Genomic DNA, 21,107 nt, shown 5'->3' with positions numbered 1-21,107 from the left:
ATTGATTGACAGCTGCACGTATTAACATGTCCCGGTAGTCACATGTATAATCATATCAACAGGACCAGACTTGTGCAAAGCAACCAGGAATAAAAGATCTGTTCAGTTCGCTAGGATCATCAAGGGAGGAGATTAAGGCACGTAGAAACGGTGGGCGGGGAGAACTAGCCCCGTAGTACACCAAAACCGCCACCCAGTGAAAAATTGTATAAATAGGAATTTAATAAAAGCTATAATAAATAATCTGATGGGTGTTTTGAGCTGAAACTTTACAGAAACATTCTGGAGACGCAAAACACTTATATTAAATCTGAAAAAAGGGCTAACATAGGTGCCCTTTAAATGTCACCTTTAAGCTAATTACTAGCATCTTAAAATATCTAGTCAAATATTATGTACTGTCATGATGGCAAAAATAAAAGAAATGTATTTTTTATTTTATTAATGCATTTGCATTCAGAACCCTCAAGGCAGCTATACCTAGTGTGAGCACGCCCTAATTCAGGAGGCCTAATAAATCTGACTTCAACTGTACATCTAAAACGTCATGTTTACTAAAAGCACAGCCATTTAGAGGTCAGTTTTGGTTGATAATGTCAGAATTTACCAGTATTTTCAAATGGACATGAGAATGGTCCTTTGTGGAAAAAGTTTGATATGACCTTGTCTGGGTGAACGGCACCAATTTTATTTTACAGGTTGTTCTGGAAATTTTCCAGATATTTACTATTATCACTGTGTGAAAACTGCTAATACTGCTCAAATGAACTAAAAGGAAAACTGTTAAACCTTGTTGCTTGTCCTGGCTGAAAGTGAAAATAACACCTTGAGAGAAACTTGTTTGCAAAATATCTTTGGCTAGCATGTATGTAGACATCTAGTTTCATTAAATACCGTGCACTTTTTTTCTCTAACAGGAAGTGATCTTGACACTGATTATGAGCTGTATGAATGTAGTTTTCTTTGCTGCATATTTTTTGCTCTTCATCATAGTTGTGTTGTATTTCAGGTCCACGCCATTCCTCTGCGCTCCTCCTGGGTGATGACCTGTGCCTACGCTCCTTCAGGGAATTACGTCGCTTGCGGAGGCCTGGACAACATCTGCTCCATCTACAGCCTCAAGACTCGTGAGGGGAACGTGCGCGTCAGTCGTGAGCTGGCCGGACACACAGGTACTGGACCAGTCCTTCATAAACGCTCTCAATGCACACTTTATTCCTGGCGCTTGTGGACGTACACAGAGTTTGGTGTTTGGCAGAGCTGTAATTACTCAGCGAATCTGCGCTGGTGTTTTGTACCCTTTTAAACAGGTCTCATCTGATTGACCTTAATGAGGACAGCAGCGATTTACATAATGCACTTTCATTCTCTTTTAATTGTTTATGGTTGAAGACTGGGTTATTTCTCACCCTTAAATCAAGTCATGAATAGCAAAACAATATTTTATGTTTATATACAGCTGTTTTAGGGTGTGTAAAATATCAAATTTTGAACTTCATGACATTTTTATCTTGAAATTGTTATTAGTTTATTAGTTACCATCCTCATGCAATGACAACTTGTTTATTCACGGTTATTTTGCATTTAAGCGAAACATAATTCATTTCTTTAGATATTGTGAGAAATTTTTGTTTGTTTGGAGGTGTGTGTTAAGTTTGCTCTCATCTACAGGATACCTCTCTTGCTGCCGCTTCCTTGATGACAACCAGATTGTGACAAGTTCTGGCGACACCACCTGGTGAGTGAGAGGAAGTGCATCTCCAGTTTTACACTGTAAAATATGCTGGCTTCCACACACTCCCCATGTTTTCCTAACACAAACTGATCAAGTTAACTTAATTTTTTTACAGATTGAACACAAAACAAATGAGTTTAAATTTAAATAAATAAATTTAATTGAGGATAGCCCAATTAGTTTTTTTTGCCCTCGAGTCAGTGTTATTTGATTTTGAGTATCTACTGAAACACGTCCGATACTTCTATAATACATTAAAAAAAAGAATAAATAAGCGAAAAAACATGATTTTTTTTAATAAACATTTTTTAGTTAATTCAGCTTATTTTAACATTCAACTATTGTGTTAACAAACTGCACTTCTGTGACATAGCTTGAACAATCAAGAAATAAATGACACCAATTCTTCACTTTTGGACTTGAGTGCAGCAGTAAATATATATATAATAATCTAATATAAAAACAAACAGCACCTTTGCTTATAAATACCCAGCAGGCAATCCCAAGTTTACATGTCTCAGTTTGCTATGGCAATGTTGTCGACATCAATTTTATAATAACTCCAAACCGCAGACATACTCGCGCTTTCCCTTTCAAGCTGTTTCTTAGCATTTAACCAATAGCGTCTCTACGACAAAGTGATGTCATGCCGTACGTGTTGCTGTTTCTGTGCCACCGCATGTCTAATAGATGTGTTAAAAAATCACGAGAATATATATTCAAGTCCTGATCGGGAGGTAACGTCCGATTCCGATCGAGTCTGAAACCGCATGATCGGGCCCGATTTCTAATCATCCCTAATTTTAAATAAGTAGTTTCAACAAGCAGCAAAATGTACATATTTTGAGTGTAGTATTAATATCAATATTAGGATATGTGTTATATTTTAAATAATGGAGAACATTTTAATTTCAAGTACTTAAATTCTAATATTTTATTCAAACTATCTGACCAATCTGAATCGTCATAAAATTATTATGCATAAAATTATGTATAAAATATTTATTTTTCAATAAAATTTTCTGTCAAAAGTTGTTTGTTAGCATTAATGCAATGTAAATATTTCTGAAATATTTTTATAGTGATGGTTCACCCAAAAAATGAACTTAATGCCACAATTTTGCAATCAGTTATTTATAACCTACTTGAGTTTCTTTCTTTGGAACACAAAAGAAGATATTTTGAAAAATGCTGGGTTTTGGGATTCATTGAGTTCCATAGTAGGAAACAAAAATACTATAAAAGTCAATGGATCCCAGCAATCGGCATTCTACAAAAATGTGTTTGTTTTATTTTTTGTTTATTTCAGCAGAAGAAAAAAACTCATAAAGCAGATTTTTGGGTCACTTCAACAACATTTAGATTTTTATTAAATGCTGGATTTCTCATTTATTTTGGTTCATTACGGCATTTTTGAACATCAGACATGCTTGACGTTTTATTGTGGTGAGAATCTGATGTGGGAAGATCTGACCAAATGGACCATCAGTCAGGGATTTATCATAGTGTTTCATGAGTTTTAACATGAGGTATGCATAAAGAGCAGCAGTGTTTGTTTTGCTAATCCCTCACAGAATGATTCGTGGGTTAACCTGGAGCAAATACAAGATGAAATGTCTCAAATACATTTGTGTCAGATGAACATATTTCAAAACAACTGTCTCATGGAAAGCTGTAATTCTTGCTCAGAATATTTGTTATAGATGAGCAGGATCTCAATAGACAAAGATGTGTTTAATCAATGGGCCTATTTACACCAATTAATTAAAAAATACACAAATGAATTAAAACCCTTTACAGTTTTGTTTGATGTATCTTTATGGCAAAAATTGATGCATTATTTTGTCAAAATGACAGTAAGGAGCCTGTGTTATAACAATATGCTTATAATAATATTATGTTGTTGTTGTAATGATGTTTTGCAGCCTGCATATGAAATAATTTGAATGCCAAATAAGATGTATAACTTGCCTATCTGTAAATAATAATATTAATAATTAAATAAAATACGATATCTTATGATTTAGTCGAGGTAACTTGGTTAAATTTGCATATAGCATGAGATTTGAAGATTGTGATCATATCCATTTAACGAAGACCCGTTAAACGTTTTCAGAAGTCAGATAGCTATACGATCAGAAAAAAACACTTGAATTGACCCGGTGTAATCAGGCCCAATATGATAGATATGGCATATTTTGGTCTTATATTTTTACTTGCAGGATCTCTCAAATCTTTTTACAAGACCTAAAATCCTGTTTTAGACTAAATCGGAGGCTTATTCTGTTCTTTTTTTACTCTTATTTGCTGTTTTATTAGTAAAAATGCTCAATTTTTTTTCTGTCTCAGAGGATATGTTTGTTTTTAATTAATACGGTTTTATTGTAAGGGGATATTGGGAAAATAAGAAAACTAAGACAGTCTGAAATATTTCTTATTCTGTATTATATACTACTATGTATGGTCATATTAAATACCAATAAGAAAAGCCAGTCAAACCAGTCGATCTACAGTTGTGAAAATGGCCTAAATGTGGATGCTTTGATGTGCCCCGCAGTGCTCTCTGGGACATTGAGACCGGTCAGCAGACGACCACGTTTGCGGGTCACACTGGAGATGTGATGAGTCTGTCTCTGGCTCCAGACACCAGGCTGTTTGTGTCCGGGGCCTGCGACGCCTCCGCTAAACTCTGGGACATCCGCGAGGGCATGTGCAGACAGACCTTCACCGGCCATGAGTCTGACATCAACGCCATCTGTGTGAGTGTCCATTTTACTATCAAACAAGATTAAAACACACATGCCAAACAAACAGCGACTAAACAGTTTGTCTAATCCGGCCTAAGAGAACATTAAATATATAATAATTATTATTTTAAAAAACACATAAGTGCATTTGGTGTGCTACTTTAAGACTGATTTGAGGTTTTGGAGTGAAATGTAAGGGAGCTAGGTATGTGTGATGTAATATCTTGTAAAACAATGGATGCTATAATACTAAAATAATATTTTTATTATTATATGTGAGCAAGACCCATGTCCAATCCATTAACATGCATTGCAGGATGAAGACTAGTCGTATGCAGTTAGGACACTTCAATTCATGCAAAAATACCTTGTTTGAGTTGTTGTGTGTGTGTTTATGCTATTTACAGTAGTGTCAGGCTAGCAAGAATGCAGATTCTCATTAGTTTTATTACAGATGAACTAATTAAGTTAAACACAAATCTAGTGTTAGTACACTTAAAATAAAAGAGTTCAGTTTTTGCTGGGTTGTCATCAAAAATAGTTGCAAAAAAATAAGTGCAGTGTTTGGTTTTAAGTGAATCATTTGAGCTAGTGATTCAATTGATCCGTTTATAATGACAGTCTTGTTTCTTTTCTAAATGAATCAGCCGTTTCGAACTAATTATTTGAATTAAGTTGTCCTTGATTCATAGACAGGCATTTGTCACAACCTGCTGTGGTTTTGGGGTTATATTTATTTGTCTCTAGCAGTGTCAGGCCTAAACTAGCCAGGTCCAGCACCAAAACACACTCATGATTTTGTCTAATTATCATAATCAAAAGAAGGAAAAAAGATATGCTCATAAAGAGTTGCAAAAGCTTCTAACAGGGTTCATACGGTCATGGAAAACCTGGAAAAGTCATGAAATTTTGACATGCCGTTTTCCAGGCTTGGAAAAACAGAAAAACCCACAATGTTTTGGCAAATTTATGGAAATTACATTTGCATTTAGTCATTTAGCAGACATTTTTGTCCAAAGCAACTTAAGCTGCGGTCACACTAGAGCTTGTGCTTTCAAAATTCTGTCACACAGCACTGAGAAAAGGTGCGGGTTTCAACAATATGATTAGACATTAATAAAAGTGAGCGATTGCTCCGATTTGTTATTTAAAATGATCTTATATTGGTCTAATGCAATCACCTGATGTGATTACACAGGTAAGAATTGACCAAGCTTGAACTTTCGAATGCAGTGAAATGCGAAACTTGTCGCACGTGCTTGCGTTTCTGGTCTGTCGCATTGGCATGCCTTTAATTGGAAGTCTTATAGAGTGAAAAGTGCAGTGTGATTGCGGCTTTATATTAGAAGTAGGTTTACCTACTATTACTACTATAACAAACCATTAATAGTCTCTAAAATTTGTTTGACGAATATCTCTATATTGGAATGGGGTTTAGTTGTTTTTGCTTCTTTTCTTGGCCAAAAACATGCTCTCACATTATTAGTGCTGTGTAAGCATCATCTGTTTTACATGCATATAACAATAAATTGAAACCTTAGCATGTGTCATGAAATGCTGTAATAAATTTAAACATTTCTGATGATTTACCACGTACATGTAGACATTACATAAAACATTAGGTCATGAAAATTGACTTGAAAGTCCTGGAAATTTTGCACTTAAAATTTCAGATGACGCTTAGAACACGGTTTATACAAATTTTATTTCGTAGGCCCACACGGAATCTGCGTGTGCAGAATTCCGCAGATTTTCAGCCCATCATTGATTCTCTTTATTTACTTGTGTAAATTTATATTTATTCAGTTTTAAATTTATTTTAGTAGTATTATTGACTTAAATGAAAATGTTCATATGATTTAATAACAATACAGTTTGTAAAGTAATATTTTCTGTCGTTTAGTAGATATATGATAGACTTGCTTTGTTTCCCAAATAAAGTGGATCTAATTGGATTTGCATTGTAAACAGTCAATAAAAGTTAAAAAGGTATTACTTTATTTCATATATTAAGGTTTTAGTTATGACACTCCCAAAATCATTCTGCATAATGCGCAGATTTTTAACACAATTCTGCGCTGAAATGGCAAAAAAACTCCGCAGATTCCATCTGGCCCTAGTCAATCGGGTACTTCTCGCATACTGTTTTTAGTGTAATATATTGACCTTATTCTTCAATGCGGAAGTGCACGCGTTTTTGCGATTGTTTTAGAACTTCCGATTCAGTTGCCTATGGGAGAAATGACTAGAAATAATAAACAGCAAAAAACGGTCAAACTACTTACTCTACAAACAAGTGTTTGCATTAGAATACAGACAAAGTAGAATAATATAATAAGAAAATATCAGTTTGCAACACCAAGCAGCAAAACGAGCTGTTTTTAACGTTTAAAAATAAATGGAAGTGAATGAAACCGGAAGTTTCGAGCCAAAATGATTCAAATGGCTGCGTCCACTCGTACGCGGAGAATAAGGTGAATAGTATGGAGGTATGTGATTTCAGAAGAAGCATATGTCTTCCTTACCTTAAAAAACCTGATTCAGATCATCAGTTCATTAACAGATAGATCCATGAACTGATCCTTTTGAGTCCAATAAGAGAGACATACAAAATGTGCAGGGCGGGTGGCCTGAGGACTGGAATTGAGAACCACTTGTCTAAGGAGTGAGCATTAAATGTTGTTTCGTTAAAAAAAAAAGATCCATCAAACATTGTATATTCCTCCTGTTGTAGTTCTTCCCGAACGGCAATGCTTTCGCCACCGGCTCTGACGACGCCACCTGCCGTCTGTTTGACCTGCGCGCTGACCAGGAGCTCATGGTTTACTCTCACGACAACATCATCTGCGGTATAACCTCGGTGGCCTTCTCCAAGAGTGGCCGCCTGCTGCTCGCCGGTTACGACGACTTCAACTGCAACGTGTGGGACACCCTAAAGGCCGACCGCGCTGGTGAGACACGATACCAGTACTTAATGTAACACTTGAACTAGAACTAGTTATTAGTATTTATAAAGTGCATACTCTACATTCCTAATTCTGTCTTATACTTAACCACCTTAATGGACTCTTTTTACATGATGCGATTAATGGTCATCAGCAACTTAAGTCCTTAAGTTTTTAATATTTAATTTTTTATATATATATTTAATCTTTGCATTTAAAAAAATTAGTTACCGCATGTGCAAGTTGTTTGTAATGCGGTGTCTGTTAGCAGGTCAGTAAATTTGACGTTATTCTCTCCTCTGGCAGCCGTTATCAGTCTTACACCAATTTTTTACTTTTTCTGAAAGTCTTGATAACACCATCGTGGCATTTCATTTTTTATTTCAGCAGATAGGATTGTAAAGTAATTTTGTTGAACTCTCACATTCCCTGTGCTCTAAGTTTAGCCAAATATGATGACCTCTGCTACTGAGAAACCCGGAAATGTGAAAAGGGTTCTGCTAATAACAGCAAATTAGGAGATTGAGACTTAATTCATAGTTAATGGTAAAGAACAACTATTGTACCTTAAATAAACCTACTTTAAAACTTACTATCACAGGAGACACACACACACACAGGTTTGTTTTTGTGAGGACATTTCATAGGTTTCATTGTCTTTCTATTGCCCTTACCCTACTCCTTACAGGTAACAGTGTGCAGTGTGTTTTACTTTCTGAAAACCATCTTTCAGTTATAAATCTTTTGAAAAAACTTGACATTGTCTTCATAGTTTCTAATAATAACCTCATTTTAGTATCTTGTCCTACTCATGTTATTATACCAGTTTAAGTCTTAATATGTCACACAACACGTGTATACACACACACGCAGGGGTGGTGTTTTACATATAGTTCGGTTTGTGCTTTTTAAAAGGCCTCAATGGTTTGTCTAATTTGCATACAGACACATGCACGTGCTGTTGATGAAAGATGCATGATTTTAAATGGTAATAAGGTAATTGGTCAAAGGCCTGAGCATTTTATTCTTAAGCCGCCTTTCAACTGCACATGACAAGCGACAGACTGAAAATCATTCATTTCCAATGGAGAGTGGTCCAGCAACTGCGTGGAGTTCTGATCATCTCAGTATGCCGTAAAATCTGATCCGATTTGAGCTGCTGATCCGTTAAAATATTAGAACTTCTGCGAGTAGACTGAATGCGACTGGCCGACAGGATATGATCTATTCCAGTTGTCCAGTCAGGTGGTCCCTGTGCGCGAGATGAGAGGTATTAGTAGGTTTTTTTTTTTATTATTATTATTATTTTTTTTTTTGTTACTTTTGAATCAGAAAAGGTCTAGATAAAAAGAAATACACATATAATTCTATTCATAAATGAGTAATAAAAACTAATATATAAAAGTGTACATTTTATACTATACTCTACTATACATTTCTAGTATGCATTCATACATTCAACCATGGTAAACGCACAGGGAATAAAGGCTGTTGCTTCTGCACTTTTTTAATGGAGACGCAAAAAGAATACAGCAAGTCAGTGTGAGTAAAATAGTATCTGGCACAGAGGAAAAGTGTCTGAGTAGCACCGTTTATAAATCGAGAAGATTTCTGTGATTTATCATCAACCGCTCTCCCATGGCGCACGACAATCCTGACAATTCTGTGCAACTACCACAAGGGGGCGTATCCCAACAGTCGTGTCCGAATGTCGTGTGCAGTGGAAAGGCGGCTTTATAAACTTCTGAAAGTTACAAAATAAGGGCCAGTAATGCTTTGTATTAATATGACGTTTTGATGAATGGTGATTTCAGTGTATTTGTTTTTGATTGCAACTTTAAAATGTTTGTCGTTTTGTTTATTTAATGTCTATATTTTGCATTCATTTTTATTTTAAAGGAATGCATAACTGAGATATTGCCTTGGAAGGTTAGAGGCGACTTAACTGTTTAGTTTGTCTGAATTTACAACTTATAGTCATGTGTTTGTGTAAAGCAATTTTTGTTTCATTGATGACATAAAAATAAAAATGTTGTCTTGTACAGCTTGCAAAAAGTATGCCATATTTATACTCATTTTTAGGCCACACAATACCAATATTATGACTTCAGAAGAGTTCAGAAATAACTTCAAATTGTAGATTAATTTTAAACTGTATCTAAGTCATCTAGTAGCCAGACATGTAGTTTTATTGATACTTCTGCTGTTTCAGGTGTGCTGGCGGGTCATGATAACAGAGTAAGCTGTCTGGGTGTCACCGATGATGGGATGGCAGTGGCTACAGGGTCCTGGGACAGTTTCCTCAAGATCTGGAACTGAACGCTGAAGGTGCTTTCAATGCAACATGTCCGATACAGTAAGAGTCAGCCTCTTTCATCAGAACCAGCTTAAAGCAAACAATAGATGCTCTGTTTTACATGCGATTTAAATGCGTCCTTTGCTGCCCCTGCTGTTGTTGGCCACAAGATAAGAAGGCTGATATGGAAAATGCACACATTTTAATTTCCCGTATTTAACCTTTTACCCCCACATAAAGTTGCTGTACATGTGCAGACTTCAAATTACAAATATGAGTTTAAGATCTATAAATTAGTAAAAATGTTTCTTTGTTTTTCACCTTATTTTCCTGGAGTTTATTTGAAACAGCCGAGAAATTAAAGAAATGTATTTATTAAATTATGACATAAATTACACTGTGTAAATTTATTAAAATCTTCTTAATATAATTGAAATATATTTAGTTAATTTTCTTTATATATTTGGACCATATTAATATATGAAGTTCACCCATTTAAATAATTAGATTTATACACCTTTTTTTTTTTTGTTTAATTGAAATCTTCTTAATGTAATTGAAATCTATTTAGTTTATTTTCTTTATATATTTGGACCATATTAATATATGAAGTTAACCCATTTAAATAAGTAGATTTCTACACCTTTTTTTTTGTTTAATTGATTTTAGAAATGTGATAACTGACTAAATGTTTTTAAGTGTACATCTATTTTTAATATTTTTGATGTTCTATAATTTAAATGTCTTAATTTACCTTGTAAAATGATGTACTTTTACATTTACAGGGGTGAAAATAAGTATTGAACACGTCAGCATTTTTCTCAGAAAACATATTTCTAAAATGCTGTTGACTTGAAATTTTTACCTGATGTTGGTAACAACCAAAGAAATCCATATATGAATGGAAAACCAATTTAATTAGTTTACAAATGAAGTTGTGTAATGAAAAGAAATGACACTGGGCAAAAAGTACTGAACACATGAAGAAATGGAGGTGTAGAAAGGCAGTGAAAGCCCAGATAGCAGCTGAAATCTCTCAGTAGTTCTTCAGCAACCCTTCTTCACTGTAAATGAATATTAGCTGCTACATTAGCAGTAGGATGAAAATAAAACCAGGGTGGACATTTCAGCAAGACAATGAACCAAAACGCAGCCAAGGAAACTCTCAAATGCTTTCAGAGAAAGAAAACCAAGCTGTAGAATGGCCCAGCCAATCACCTGACTTAAATCCAATAGAAAATACATAATAAAGATCAGATTTGATAGACAAGATCCACAGATCACATAAAAAATCACATATAGAGAAGCATCTTTAAGCTGTCATCATTAAAAAAGCCTTTTATATAAAGTATTAAATACATTTCAGTAGTTTAGCACTTTCTCCTTGTGTCATTTCATTGTTATTACACACAACTCATTTTCAGATTTGTTTTGTTTTATTTTTATGTTTGTATTGTTTGGGTTTTTACCAAAATCTGGTTCAATTCCATGTCAACAATATTTATTTTCCCCACTGTAAAAAAGGCTGTCTGAATATCTGCTTAATTATTTTTTCCATTTTATATACACGCATATATTTAGAATGGTTTATGTAATTGAAATGTCTTTATTATTTACCTTATAAAATCATGTATTTTAGGTTTATATAAGGCTATCTGAATATCTGCTTAATCGTTTTCTCCATTTTATTATGTACATAATTTACATTTTTATAATATTATAGGATTGAAACGTCTTTATCGGTGTTGGGGAAAGTTACTTTTGAAAGTAATGCATTACAATATTGAGTAACTCGCAAAAAAAGTATCTAGTTGTGTTACTTTTTATAGTAAGTAATGTGTTGTTACTTTTGCGTTACTTTTTATTAACTGGCTGAGGCTTGATCTCTTTCGTTTCGTTTTTTTTTTTTTTTTTTTCTCTTTCTTTTTTCAATAGAGAAGTTCTGCAATTACCAACACACTGTATAACCACAAAAAAACACATAAAATTATATTTTAAGATAATGTTATCTGAGAACTTCCTGACCCCAGAGCTGTACATGTCGTATATGCAGATTATTGAAAGTTTAGAGCAATGTGTTTGCTACATTTGTACTTTTTGTCTTATGTAAAATCTCTGTCGATTTAAGACAATCCACTTTTCTGCTTCGATACGTTCAAAATAGGGTTGTCACAATACTGAAATTCGATACCAAACAGTACTGAAGTTTTAAAAACGCCCGCTTCCTGCGAACATTTGAAGCATGTCCTTAAACAGCGCTGGATTGTCATTGTGTTCACATGCTCAACAGAATTGACTGATTGGCTGTGAAACTCATCAGTTCACTGAACTCACCAGTTTACTGCGTGTAACCACAGATACAGGGACACTGGAGCGTTTCAAAGTCATGTCTTTAAGCTGACACACAAGCGTTCTGCTGACTTTTACACTTATTGAACAGCAGTGAGTTCGATGAACCAATGACCTTCACGGCCAATCACAGTCATGTGTCAAATCAGCGCTGACTAAGAACGTGCTCCACAGTGCATGTTTATAATAGAAACCGTTTTATTTACCTCTGTATTTATACGTAAAATTGCAATTACAATGGAAACGTTTTTATTTACCTTTTGTGTATTTATACGTAAAATCGTGTATTTTTTACATTTAAGGCATGTCTGAATATCTGCTTGTTTTTCTCCATTTTTCCCACAGCTCTTTACTGAGAGTGAAACACTTCAGTGTCCCTGTATCTGTGGTTAAAGTCACATCGATCAACTAGTTCGTCTATAAGCTGACATACGAGCGATCCGCTGATGAATCACGGCTTTAAAACGCTCCAGTGTCCCCGTATATATGGTTACACTCTATAAACAGCCATGAGTTCGGTAAACCAATGACCTTTTTGGCCAATCACAGTCGTTTGGCAAATCAGCGCTGTTTAAGAACGTGCTCCACAGCGCACAAATGTTAGCAGGGCATGGACATTTTTTTAAGTTTCAGTATCGATTGGTATCGAATTCCATTATTGTGACGAGCCTAGTTCAAAATAATGAACACATTCTCTCATTGACTGTGTGATTCATTGTGACTATTTTAATTTCAATTCATCAATTTATTTTTTAAAAGCGATGCGTTACTTTATTCGTTGCTTAGAAAAGTAATATTACTACATAACTCCGGTTACTTGTAATGCGTTACCCCCAACACTGGTTTTTATTATTTACCTTTATTAAAATATGTATTTTTACAGTTTAAGGCTCTCTGATTAACTGCTTAATCGTTTTCTCCATTTTATTATGTATATGTATTTATAACATTTATAATGGAAACGTTTTTATTACCTTTTGTGTATTTATATGTAAAATCGTGTATTTTTACATTTAAGCCATGTCTGAATATCTGCTTGATGGTTTTCTCCATCTTTCCCAACGCTGTTTACTGAGTGTAACATAGATACAGGGACACTGGAGCATTTCAAAGTCACGTCGATCAGCTGGTTTGTCTATAAGCTGACATACGAGCGATCCGCTGATGAATCACAGCTTTAAAACACTCCAGTCTCCCCGTATACATGGTTACACTCCATAAACAGCCAATCACAGTCGTTTGGCAGATCAGCGCTGTTTAAGAACGTGCTCCACAGCGCACAAAAGTTAGCGGGACGTGGACATTTATAAAATTTCTATATCAATTAATACCGAATTCCAGTATCGAGACAACCCTAGTTCAAAATAATGAACACATTCTCTCATTGACTGTGTGATTCATTGTGACTATTTTAATTTCAATTCAACAATTTATTTTTTAAAAGCTAATAAATTAAACAAAAAAGTACCCTAGATTAAATTTTCACACCCAAATATTATTACTTACTCTTTAAAAAAATAATGTGTTACTTAGTAATATTACGTAACCCAAGTTCCCCCCAACACTGCTCTTTATTATTTACCTTATAAAATCATGTATTTTTACATTTAAGGCTGTCTGATTTTCTGCTTAATTGTTTTCTCCATTTTATTATGTACATATATTTAAAACATTTATAATGGAAAAGTTTTTATTATTTATCTTTGTGTATTTCTACCTAAAAGCGTGTATTTTTACATTTAAGGCATGTCTGAACATCCGCTTGATGGTTTTCTCCATCTTTCCACAGATATCATTTGAACTCCAAAGTTGACTGGAAGACCATTCCAACTTTAGAATGTTAAATTTCACAGCATCGTCAACAACAAAACACCTTATAAAACTGACTGACACCACCATGAAAAGAAATAAAACTTCTAAGGGAAAACAATGCCTTTCCTACACCAAGAAGAGCACAATTTGTTTTATCACCCAGCTTAAAAAAAAAAAAAAAAAAGATGAAGAATTCCTGTGGTATCAAATGAATAACTTGCATTCCCTCTCGGACCATTCTGTGTGACCCTGTAAGAGAATACACAAAACACTATCATCCCACGCTTATGTACCATGTGTCTAGAAAGCAAACGTTGGAGTGTAATTGTACAAATTATTTAACTCTTATTATTTTTTTTTTCTTCCTGATAGTTCATCTTCTAGATCTTCTTCCCGCCTGTTTTTGTTTTGTTTTTTGTTTAGATACGGTTCTTGATTAGTAAAATAATTTTTTAATCCTGTTATAAAACCATGTGAAAATGAGAAGTCGTGTATAAAATGCTGAAACTAGACCAGGATGGATGGATGAGCAGCTTTTTTTGTTTTGTTTTTAAAGATGCCAATCATGCGTTTTGTTCTTTTAATGTGCACTAGGTTGCTCTAGAGGTTGTGTAGTTTTCATTAATGAGGAAAAATGTTTATGCGCCCTCTTGTGAAAGCTTAATTTTCATATTGTTGGCCCCCAGAAGGCGTTCACCTCTGTTTTTCCCCCATCGGCTGGGCGTATAGGAACAGCCTCGACTTTCTAAAAACAAATGTAATCATGATCTGTGCATTAGTTAACTTTTTTTTTGTTTTTCAGTGTGAATCCTGGTCCTTTGTCATTTGAGAAAAAAGAAAATGCCATAAAAATGCCATATCTCTTTTAAATACTTTGCCATTTCTGAGAGTCCGAGGTACTCGCTTCATTTATCTGCGAATGGCCGTTGTAAATATGGGTATCCGACTTGCACGCGAATGCAGCATTATATCCTAGCTAATGTTTCTTTCCAGTCTCGTCACAGCTTTGTTTGCACAATAAGAAACTTGACTAACGTTTTTAAGCGTTAACTAACCAAGCACATGCCGTTAATCACATTGAATGCTAATTTTAATGTAGAAAATGCACAAAAAAGTACAAAAAAAGGTGAAAAATACACAAAAAATATGATCCTCTCTTTCATTGGATTAAAAACTGTTCAGACTAACCCCTTAGCTTATCTTCCAGTCTTACGTTTCTACTTTCTCCTCGGTTATTTTGTTTTGTTTTAAGCTTTTAGCTTTAATTACGATTGTTTTGTGGGAGGGGTGGGGTTGTTTTGGTTGGGCAAGTGGGAGGTTGGGCAGGTAATGTTTTGTTTTTTTCCAGTGGTGTCGGGATTGGTGTTTGAAAGAAAAGAAGGAAAAAAACAAACAAAACAAAACGTTTTCCTTTTCGCTCGTTCGTTCGTTTGTTTTTAGCCCAGTTCCAGAGAGAGAACAGATAGCCCTGTCTGTGCTTGGAAATACAGTTACTACTATGTGAATGAAATGTTGTACAAATCAATGTCTGAAAATAATGATTATTCTGAACTTTTTAAGTTAAGCGTTTTATTTCATCTGCCATCAATTAACGTAGTCGCATGCTGTAGAATTTGCTTAAACAGGCGCTGACGTCTTTAGGCCCACGTTCCTCCACCGGGACGGCAAAACCGATTACGAAACTACGAAATTTGTGACTATTGAAGCGTGGGTTTTTTTTTTTTTTGTTTTTTTTTTTATAGACATGCTGTGCATACATCCTTTACTTTAACTGGCGAAGCTATGCACCTGTGAGGGAGAAACCACATTTATTTCCTGCAGACGACCTGTAAAATCATGGCCATGCTTCCTGAAATTGTTCCAAATTTTGCGAAATGTCCCGCTTGAGGTTTTCCGAAGTCTAAACGTTGGATCGGAAATCACTTCTTGGCTTTTCTTTAAACGTTTTGAAACGGCATCTGACATGGCAGAGTCTTCTGTTCCTTTTCCACTGTAAACAGATGCACTTTCTTTAATAGTTGTGACTTTTTTTTTTCTTTCTTTTTTTCTTTTTTTAAACAAAATCTTTTGTTTTTTCCTTTCTCTGCGATAATGTACAATAATTGTGATGTATTTGTGTGTGCTGCCACCAGTAAAGATTAATTGCAGTTCAATTAAAATGGATTCCCCTTATTTTCTCTTTTCATTAATAACTGTATATCTCAGCACTCCCTATCTCACCTTTTGTATTTAATTTCAGTCTGTCGGTGTACCACAGAAAGCTGGATGCAACATAGATACTATATTAAAATGTACTGTTATTTAAGATGTAATAAAACAAGTTTGAGATGTCTCTGATGTGCTGATGTTTTGCTAGAGGGTTTGCGACGGCCGAAAGTTAAACGTAATAAAGGTCCACGGAAGTTCCTCATTCTTCAGACTTCCTGGTATTAATAATGTCGCCGTCATGTGATACTTGGGTTTATTTCTGGTCTAGTGTGTGCTGTGCTTGTGGATAAAAATGAGTTTGATAGTTTCCTCCTTCCTTTTTATCAGTGCATTGTGAAATTCAGGCTTGGATTTTTTTTTAAATACGCACTGGACAAAGCTCTTTAGTTACCTTTTTAAAAAAATTGTACACTTAAGTAAATGAACTATGTATAATTATAAAATAATTGTCAACTTAGTAGGTCTAAGTTACAGGTTTGCTTTAAATAAAAGTTTAAAGCCACATGATGGAGAGTAAATGGTACATCTTATGTGCATTATTCGGTGAACGGTCCCTTTAAAGGTACAGTGTGCAATTTAGGCCACTAGAGGGTGTTAATTCTCTAGCTATTCAAGTGAAACGAGAAAAATGCTGCACAAACTAGTGGTGGGCAAAGCGAGGCTTCATGAAACACTGAAACAGTCGAAGATTCAAAACATTTCGAAACCGTCTGCGCCAATAGCCTAGTGGTTAGTGCGTCAAAACAGCACCCAGGTGCTCGCGGCGACCCAAGTTTGATTCCTGGCTCGAGGTCCTTTGCTGATCCTTTCCCTATTTCTGCTCGCCACACTTTCCTGTCTGTAAATCTCCACTGTCCTGTCAATAAATGTGAAAACCCCTAAAAATATTTATGAAAAAAAAAAAAAAATTCGAAACCCGTCTCTACAGTGACACCTTCTGGTCATTTTTATGTATTGCTCTGGAACAGCTTCAGCAAAGAAACAGTTCAGCAACCCCACGATGAGTTGTGATTTAGTGAAGCGGTGAGAGTTCCAGATTAGCATGCCGAGATGATGGGTTCGGATACAGGGTAATATAGCTATAGATGTGAGTTTAAGTGCTCTGTTCTTGTAATGTGTTTTGTTTTAACATTGGTCTGACATCCGAATGAACACTTTGCGAATTAAATGTCTTGTTTTGGTCCTAAAAAGTTAACATTTATTAAAATACGTAGTCTTAATTTCAGAATATTTGTCGGGATTCGAACTAATTGCAGCACAGTTACTCTGCACATGCACGGTCCACTAGGCTACAGGGACATGACAGTGTTTTTTAATTTTTTTTTTATATATATATATATTTTTTTTTTTTTTTACCGAACCTGACAGTCAAACACATGTGACTAAGGTAATTCAAAACGCCAGGTTATGTAACTAAAGCGATTCAAAGTATCAGTCATTTCAGAAGCATTTCGAGAGGTGACAAATCTGCTTTTGACTGACAGGTTCGGTGTATTACCTTAGTCACGTGACCTGAGTGTTTCGAATTACCTTAGTCATGTGACCTGAGTGTTTCGAATTACCTTAGTCACGTGACCTGGGTGTTTCGAATGACCTTAGTCACGCGACCTGTTTCAAATTGCCTTAGTGATGTGACTGGAGTGTTTCGAATTGCCTTAGTGACGTGACTGAAGTGTTTCGAATTGCCTTAGTCACATGACCTGAGTGTTTCGAATTGCCTTAGTCACGTGACCTGGGTGTTTTGAAATACCTTAGTCACGTCACCTGGGTGTTTCGAATTACCCTAGTCACGTGACCTGGGTGTTTCGAATTACCCTAGTCACGTGACCTGGGTGTTTCGAATTACCCTAGTCACGTGACCTGGGTGTTTCGAATTACCCTAGTCACGTGACCTGGGTGTTTGGAATTACCTTAGTCACGTCACCTGGGTGTTTCGAATTACCTTAGTCACGTGACCACGTCACCTGGGTGTTTCGAATTACCCTAGTCACGTGACCTGGGTGTTTCGAATTACCCTAGTCACGTGACCTGGGTGTTGGCCATGTCTGGGCCAAGTCTCAGCCAAGTTATTAACCCATAACTGGGCCTGAACTGGGCCAGATATGTTGGTATGTCACTACTGCAAGGAATTAGATAAACCCATGAAGCATTGCGCTTTATGGCCGCGCTTTTTCTCAAGCGACCTGATTGGTATAATTTTTTTTTTACACTCAAAAATAATTTAAGTGTATTTTCAAAGTGGGTCAAGATCGGCCAAACTTACACGTCCCACATATAACAGGCATAAATTTTAACATCTGACTCAAATACTACATTTGATATCTAGCCCAAGTCTTATGTGCTGCCTTAAAGATGGTACCACCTCTGCCAAACCCGCACCATGTTTGGCCCACATGTTGTATGCCAGTGTCAGGTGAATGCCTGCTGTGCCAGATTTATGCCAAATCTGGGCCAGAATTCTTTGTTCCTGGTTTAGAATTGGCAAAGAACACTTCCCTGAAATATGATCAAGGAGACCGTCCATATGTGTGACTATAAAAACAACTTTACCTCAATGTGTTCCTAGTAGAAAAAAATGAGTTGAGCAAGTTTCCTCCTACCTTTTTTTTATCAGTGCATTGTGAAATCCAGGCCTGGAAAACTCCACTGATCATGATTGTGTCTTGTGTGGTATTGTTTGTGTGAAGTTAAATGCAAAAAAAATCGTTATCTTATTAACAAAGGAGAAAGATTGATCACCCGAAAGGCTTTCAGTCAACAACAGCAAACAGAAAGTGCTGTTTACAGAGAAAAATGAAAGGAAATATTAAGTGAACATAAACTATGATCATAGCTGTATAAACAACAGTCGCTCCAATGAAAACATAAGTGCTGTGTCCGGGTGGAGGATCTTCTGTTCTGGGCTGAATTATGATGCGACTGGTTTGGCTAATATGCTTCTAGTCTCCTTTTTTGGTAGCCTACTTAACTCTGAGAACTTCAACGCTGTCTGTAAGTGGACATTAGTGTTCTTGGGAATGACATGTCTGTATGAAGCAGCTGTTGATCTCAGCAGCTCCTCAAATTTCACTGGAAATAGAGAAGATTTATGGATTATTTTCTGTCACACTGATTTTAACCCTTGTTATCGGAGTTAGAATCTTGATGTTGGTTTTGTTCACCCAAACGTGAACGCGTTCAAACATGTTCAAACTTTCTGTTACACAGATGGAGATTTGTAAAGAATATGTTTAAACCCCATTTGAACTCTGATTGGATGTTTATAAAAGACTATCATTACATATTCAGATCTGTTTTTAGATGGTAGAGATAATTCTTTAAAATGTAGTAAGGGACAAAAACCTTAATTATTTTACATATAGGCTTATTTTTAAAGATATAACCATAAATGGTACATTTTGAACTATATGTGGAAAACCTTTAGGTGTCAAATGTATTTAGAGATAAAATTATCCTCAAAGAAAACTAAAACTTAATATATAAATACACAGTTGACGTCAGAATTATAAGCCCCTCTTTGAATTTTTTTCTTTTTTTTAAATATTTCCCAAATGATGTTTAACAGAGCAAATAAATTTTCAAAGTATGTCTGATAATATTTTTTCTGCCTAGTTAAGCCTTTAACTGTAACTTTAAGCTGTATAGAAGTGTCTTGATAAATATCTAGTCAAATATTATTTACTGTCATCATGACAAAGATAAAATAAATCAGTTATTAGAAATGAGTTATTAAAACTATTATGTTTAGAAATGTGTAGAAAAAAAAATCATCTCTCTGTTAAACAATAATTGGGGATAAAATAAACAGGGGGGCTAATATGTAAATATACGTGTATATATATGTATATATGTGTGTGTTTAAAAAAAAAAAAAAAATATATATATATATATATAGCATGTTCGCCTCACAGCAAGAAGGTCGCTGGTTCGAGCCTCGGCTGAGTCAGTTGTCATTTCTTTGTGGAGTTTGCATGTTCTCCCCATGTTTGCCTGGGTTACTTCCAGGTGCTCCGGTTTCCCCCACGGTCCAAAAACGTGGTTTAGATGAATTGGGTAGGCTAAATTGTCCGTAGTGTATGAGTGTGTGTTGATGGTTAAGTTGGGGGTTCATTCTGCTGTGGCGACCCCGGATAAATAAAGGGACTAAGCTGAAATGAATAATAAATAAATATATATATATATATATATACACACACACACACACACACATACACAGTTGAAGTCAGAATTATTAGTCCCCCCTTTGAAATTTTTTCTTTTTTTTAAGTATTTCCCAAATGAAGTTTAACAGATTTTCACAGTATGTATGATATTATTTTTTTAAATAAAAAAATAAGTTTTGTTTTATTTCTTGTAAAAAAAAAATACTGTTCCACACAATTCCTTCATGTTGTCCCAACACATTAACTTAATCTTTTTGTTTTACAAATTTAAGTGGATTGAACATAAAAAAAATTAGGTTGTTACAAAAACGTACACATTATTTGAAATTGTTTTAAATAAGCAGTTTGAACAAGCAGCAAGTCATTGTTTTTGAGTGTACTGTATTGTTTATGGCCAGAAAAAAAAACAGGTAGCAACTGACGCACTAACTATAAAAGTGAGAAGAAAAAACACATTTAATTTCATGCTTATGTACCAACACAAATTAATCAAGTTAACTTAATCAGTTTTACAAATTTAAGTGGCTTGAACATAAAATTGTGTTGTTTTAAAGAAGCTGTCTTTTTTGAGTGTACTGTATTGTTTATGGCCATAAAAAACATGTAGCAACTGATGTGCTAACTATAAAAGTGAGAAGAAAAAACACATCTTTATGCCTAGATCTTTTAGTGCGTAAAGATAAATGATTATGATTGTCTTGCGAATTTGAAACCATCGCATCTTTGAATGTGTGTCCACAACAATTCATTCCTGCTCATTTTACAGCCTATATTATGCAACCCAGCCTGCGTTTTGGCATATCTTGGCCTCGTCTTCAGGAAAAGCCGAGAAACAGGTGTAACTAATTAAAC

At 35.2% G+C, this 21,107-nt stretch overlaps 1 protein-coding gene across 2 annotated transcripts in view; it reads left to right on the top strand.

The window, feature by feature from the left end:
• gnb1b (guanine nucleotide binding protein (G protein), beta polypeptide 1b) overlaps positions 1-16,216 on the top strand; it is a 30,076-nt gene extending 13,860 nt beyond the window's left edge. The window contains exons 6-11 of one of the 2 annotated variants that reach the window (XM_056460568.1): positions 1,010-1,172; positions 1,672-1,738; positions 4,293-4,494; positions 7,217-7,433; positions 9,640-9,755; positions 13,862-16,216. In XM_056460568.1, coding sequence (XP_056316543.1) covers positions 1,010-1,172; positions 1,672-1,738; positions 4,293-4,494; positions 7,217-7,433; positions 9,640-9,746 — 756 coding nt within the window. In that variant the 3' untranslated portion in view covers positions 9,747-9,755; positions 13,862-16,216. Of the gene's footprint in view, positions 1-1,009; positions 1,173-1,671; positions 1,739-4,292; positions 4,495-7,216; positions 7,434-9,639; positions 9,784-13,861 lie in introns of both variants that reach the window. The other variant, XM_056460567.1, reaches the window with a different exon arrangement.
• Positions 16,217-21,107: the final 4,891 nt, after the last annotated feature.

The sequence above is a fragment of the Danio aesculapii genome, chromosome 6 (genome assembly GCF_903798145.1).
Source record: "Danio aesculapii chromosome 6, fDanAes4.1, whole genome shotgun sequence".
Classification (NCBI taxonomy): Eukaryota; Metazoa; Chordata; class Actinopteri; order Cypriniformes; family Danionidae; genus Danio; species Danio aesculapii.
This window is presented reverse-complemented; position numbering and strand designations above follow the sequence as displayed.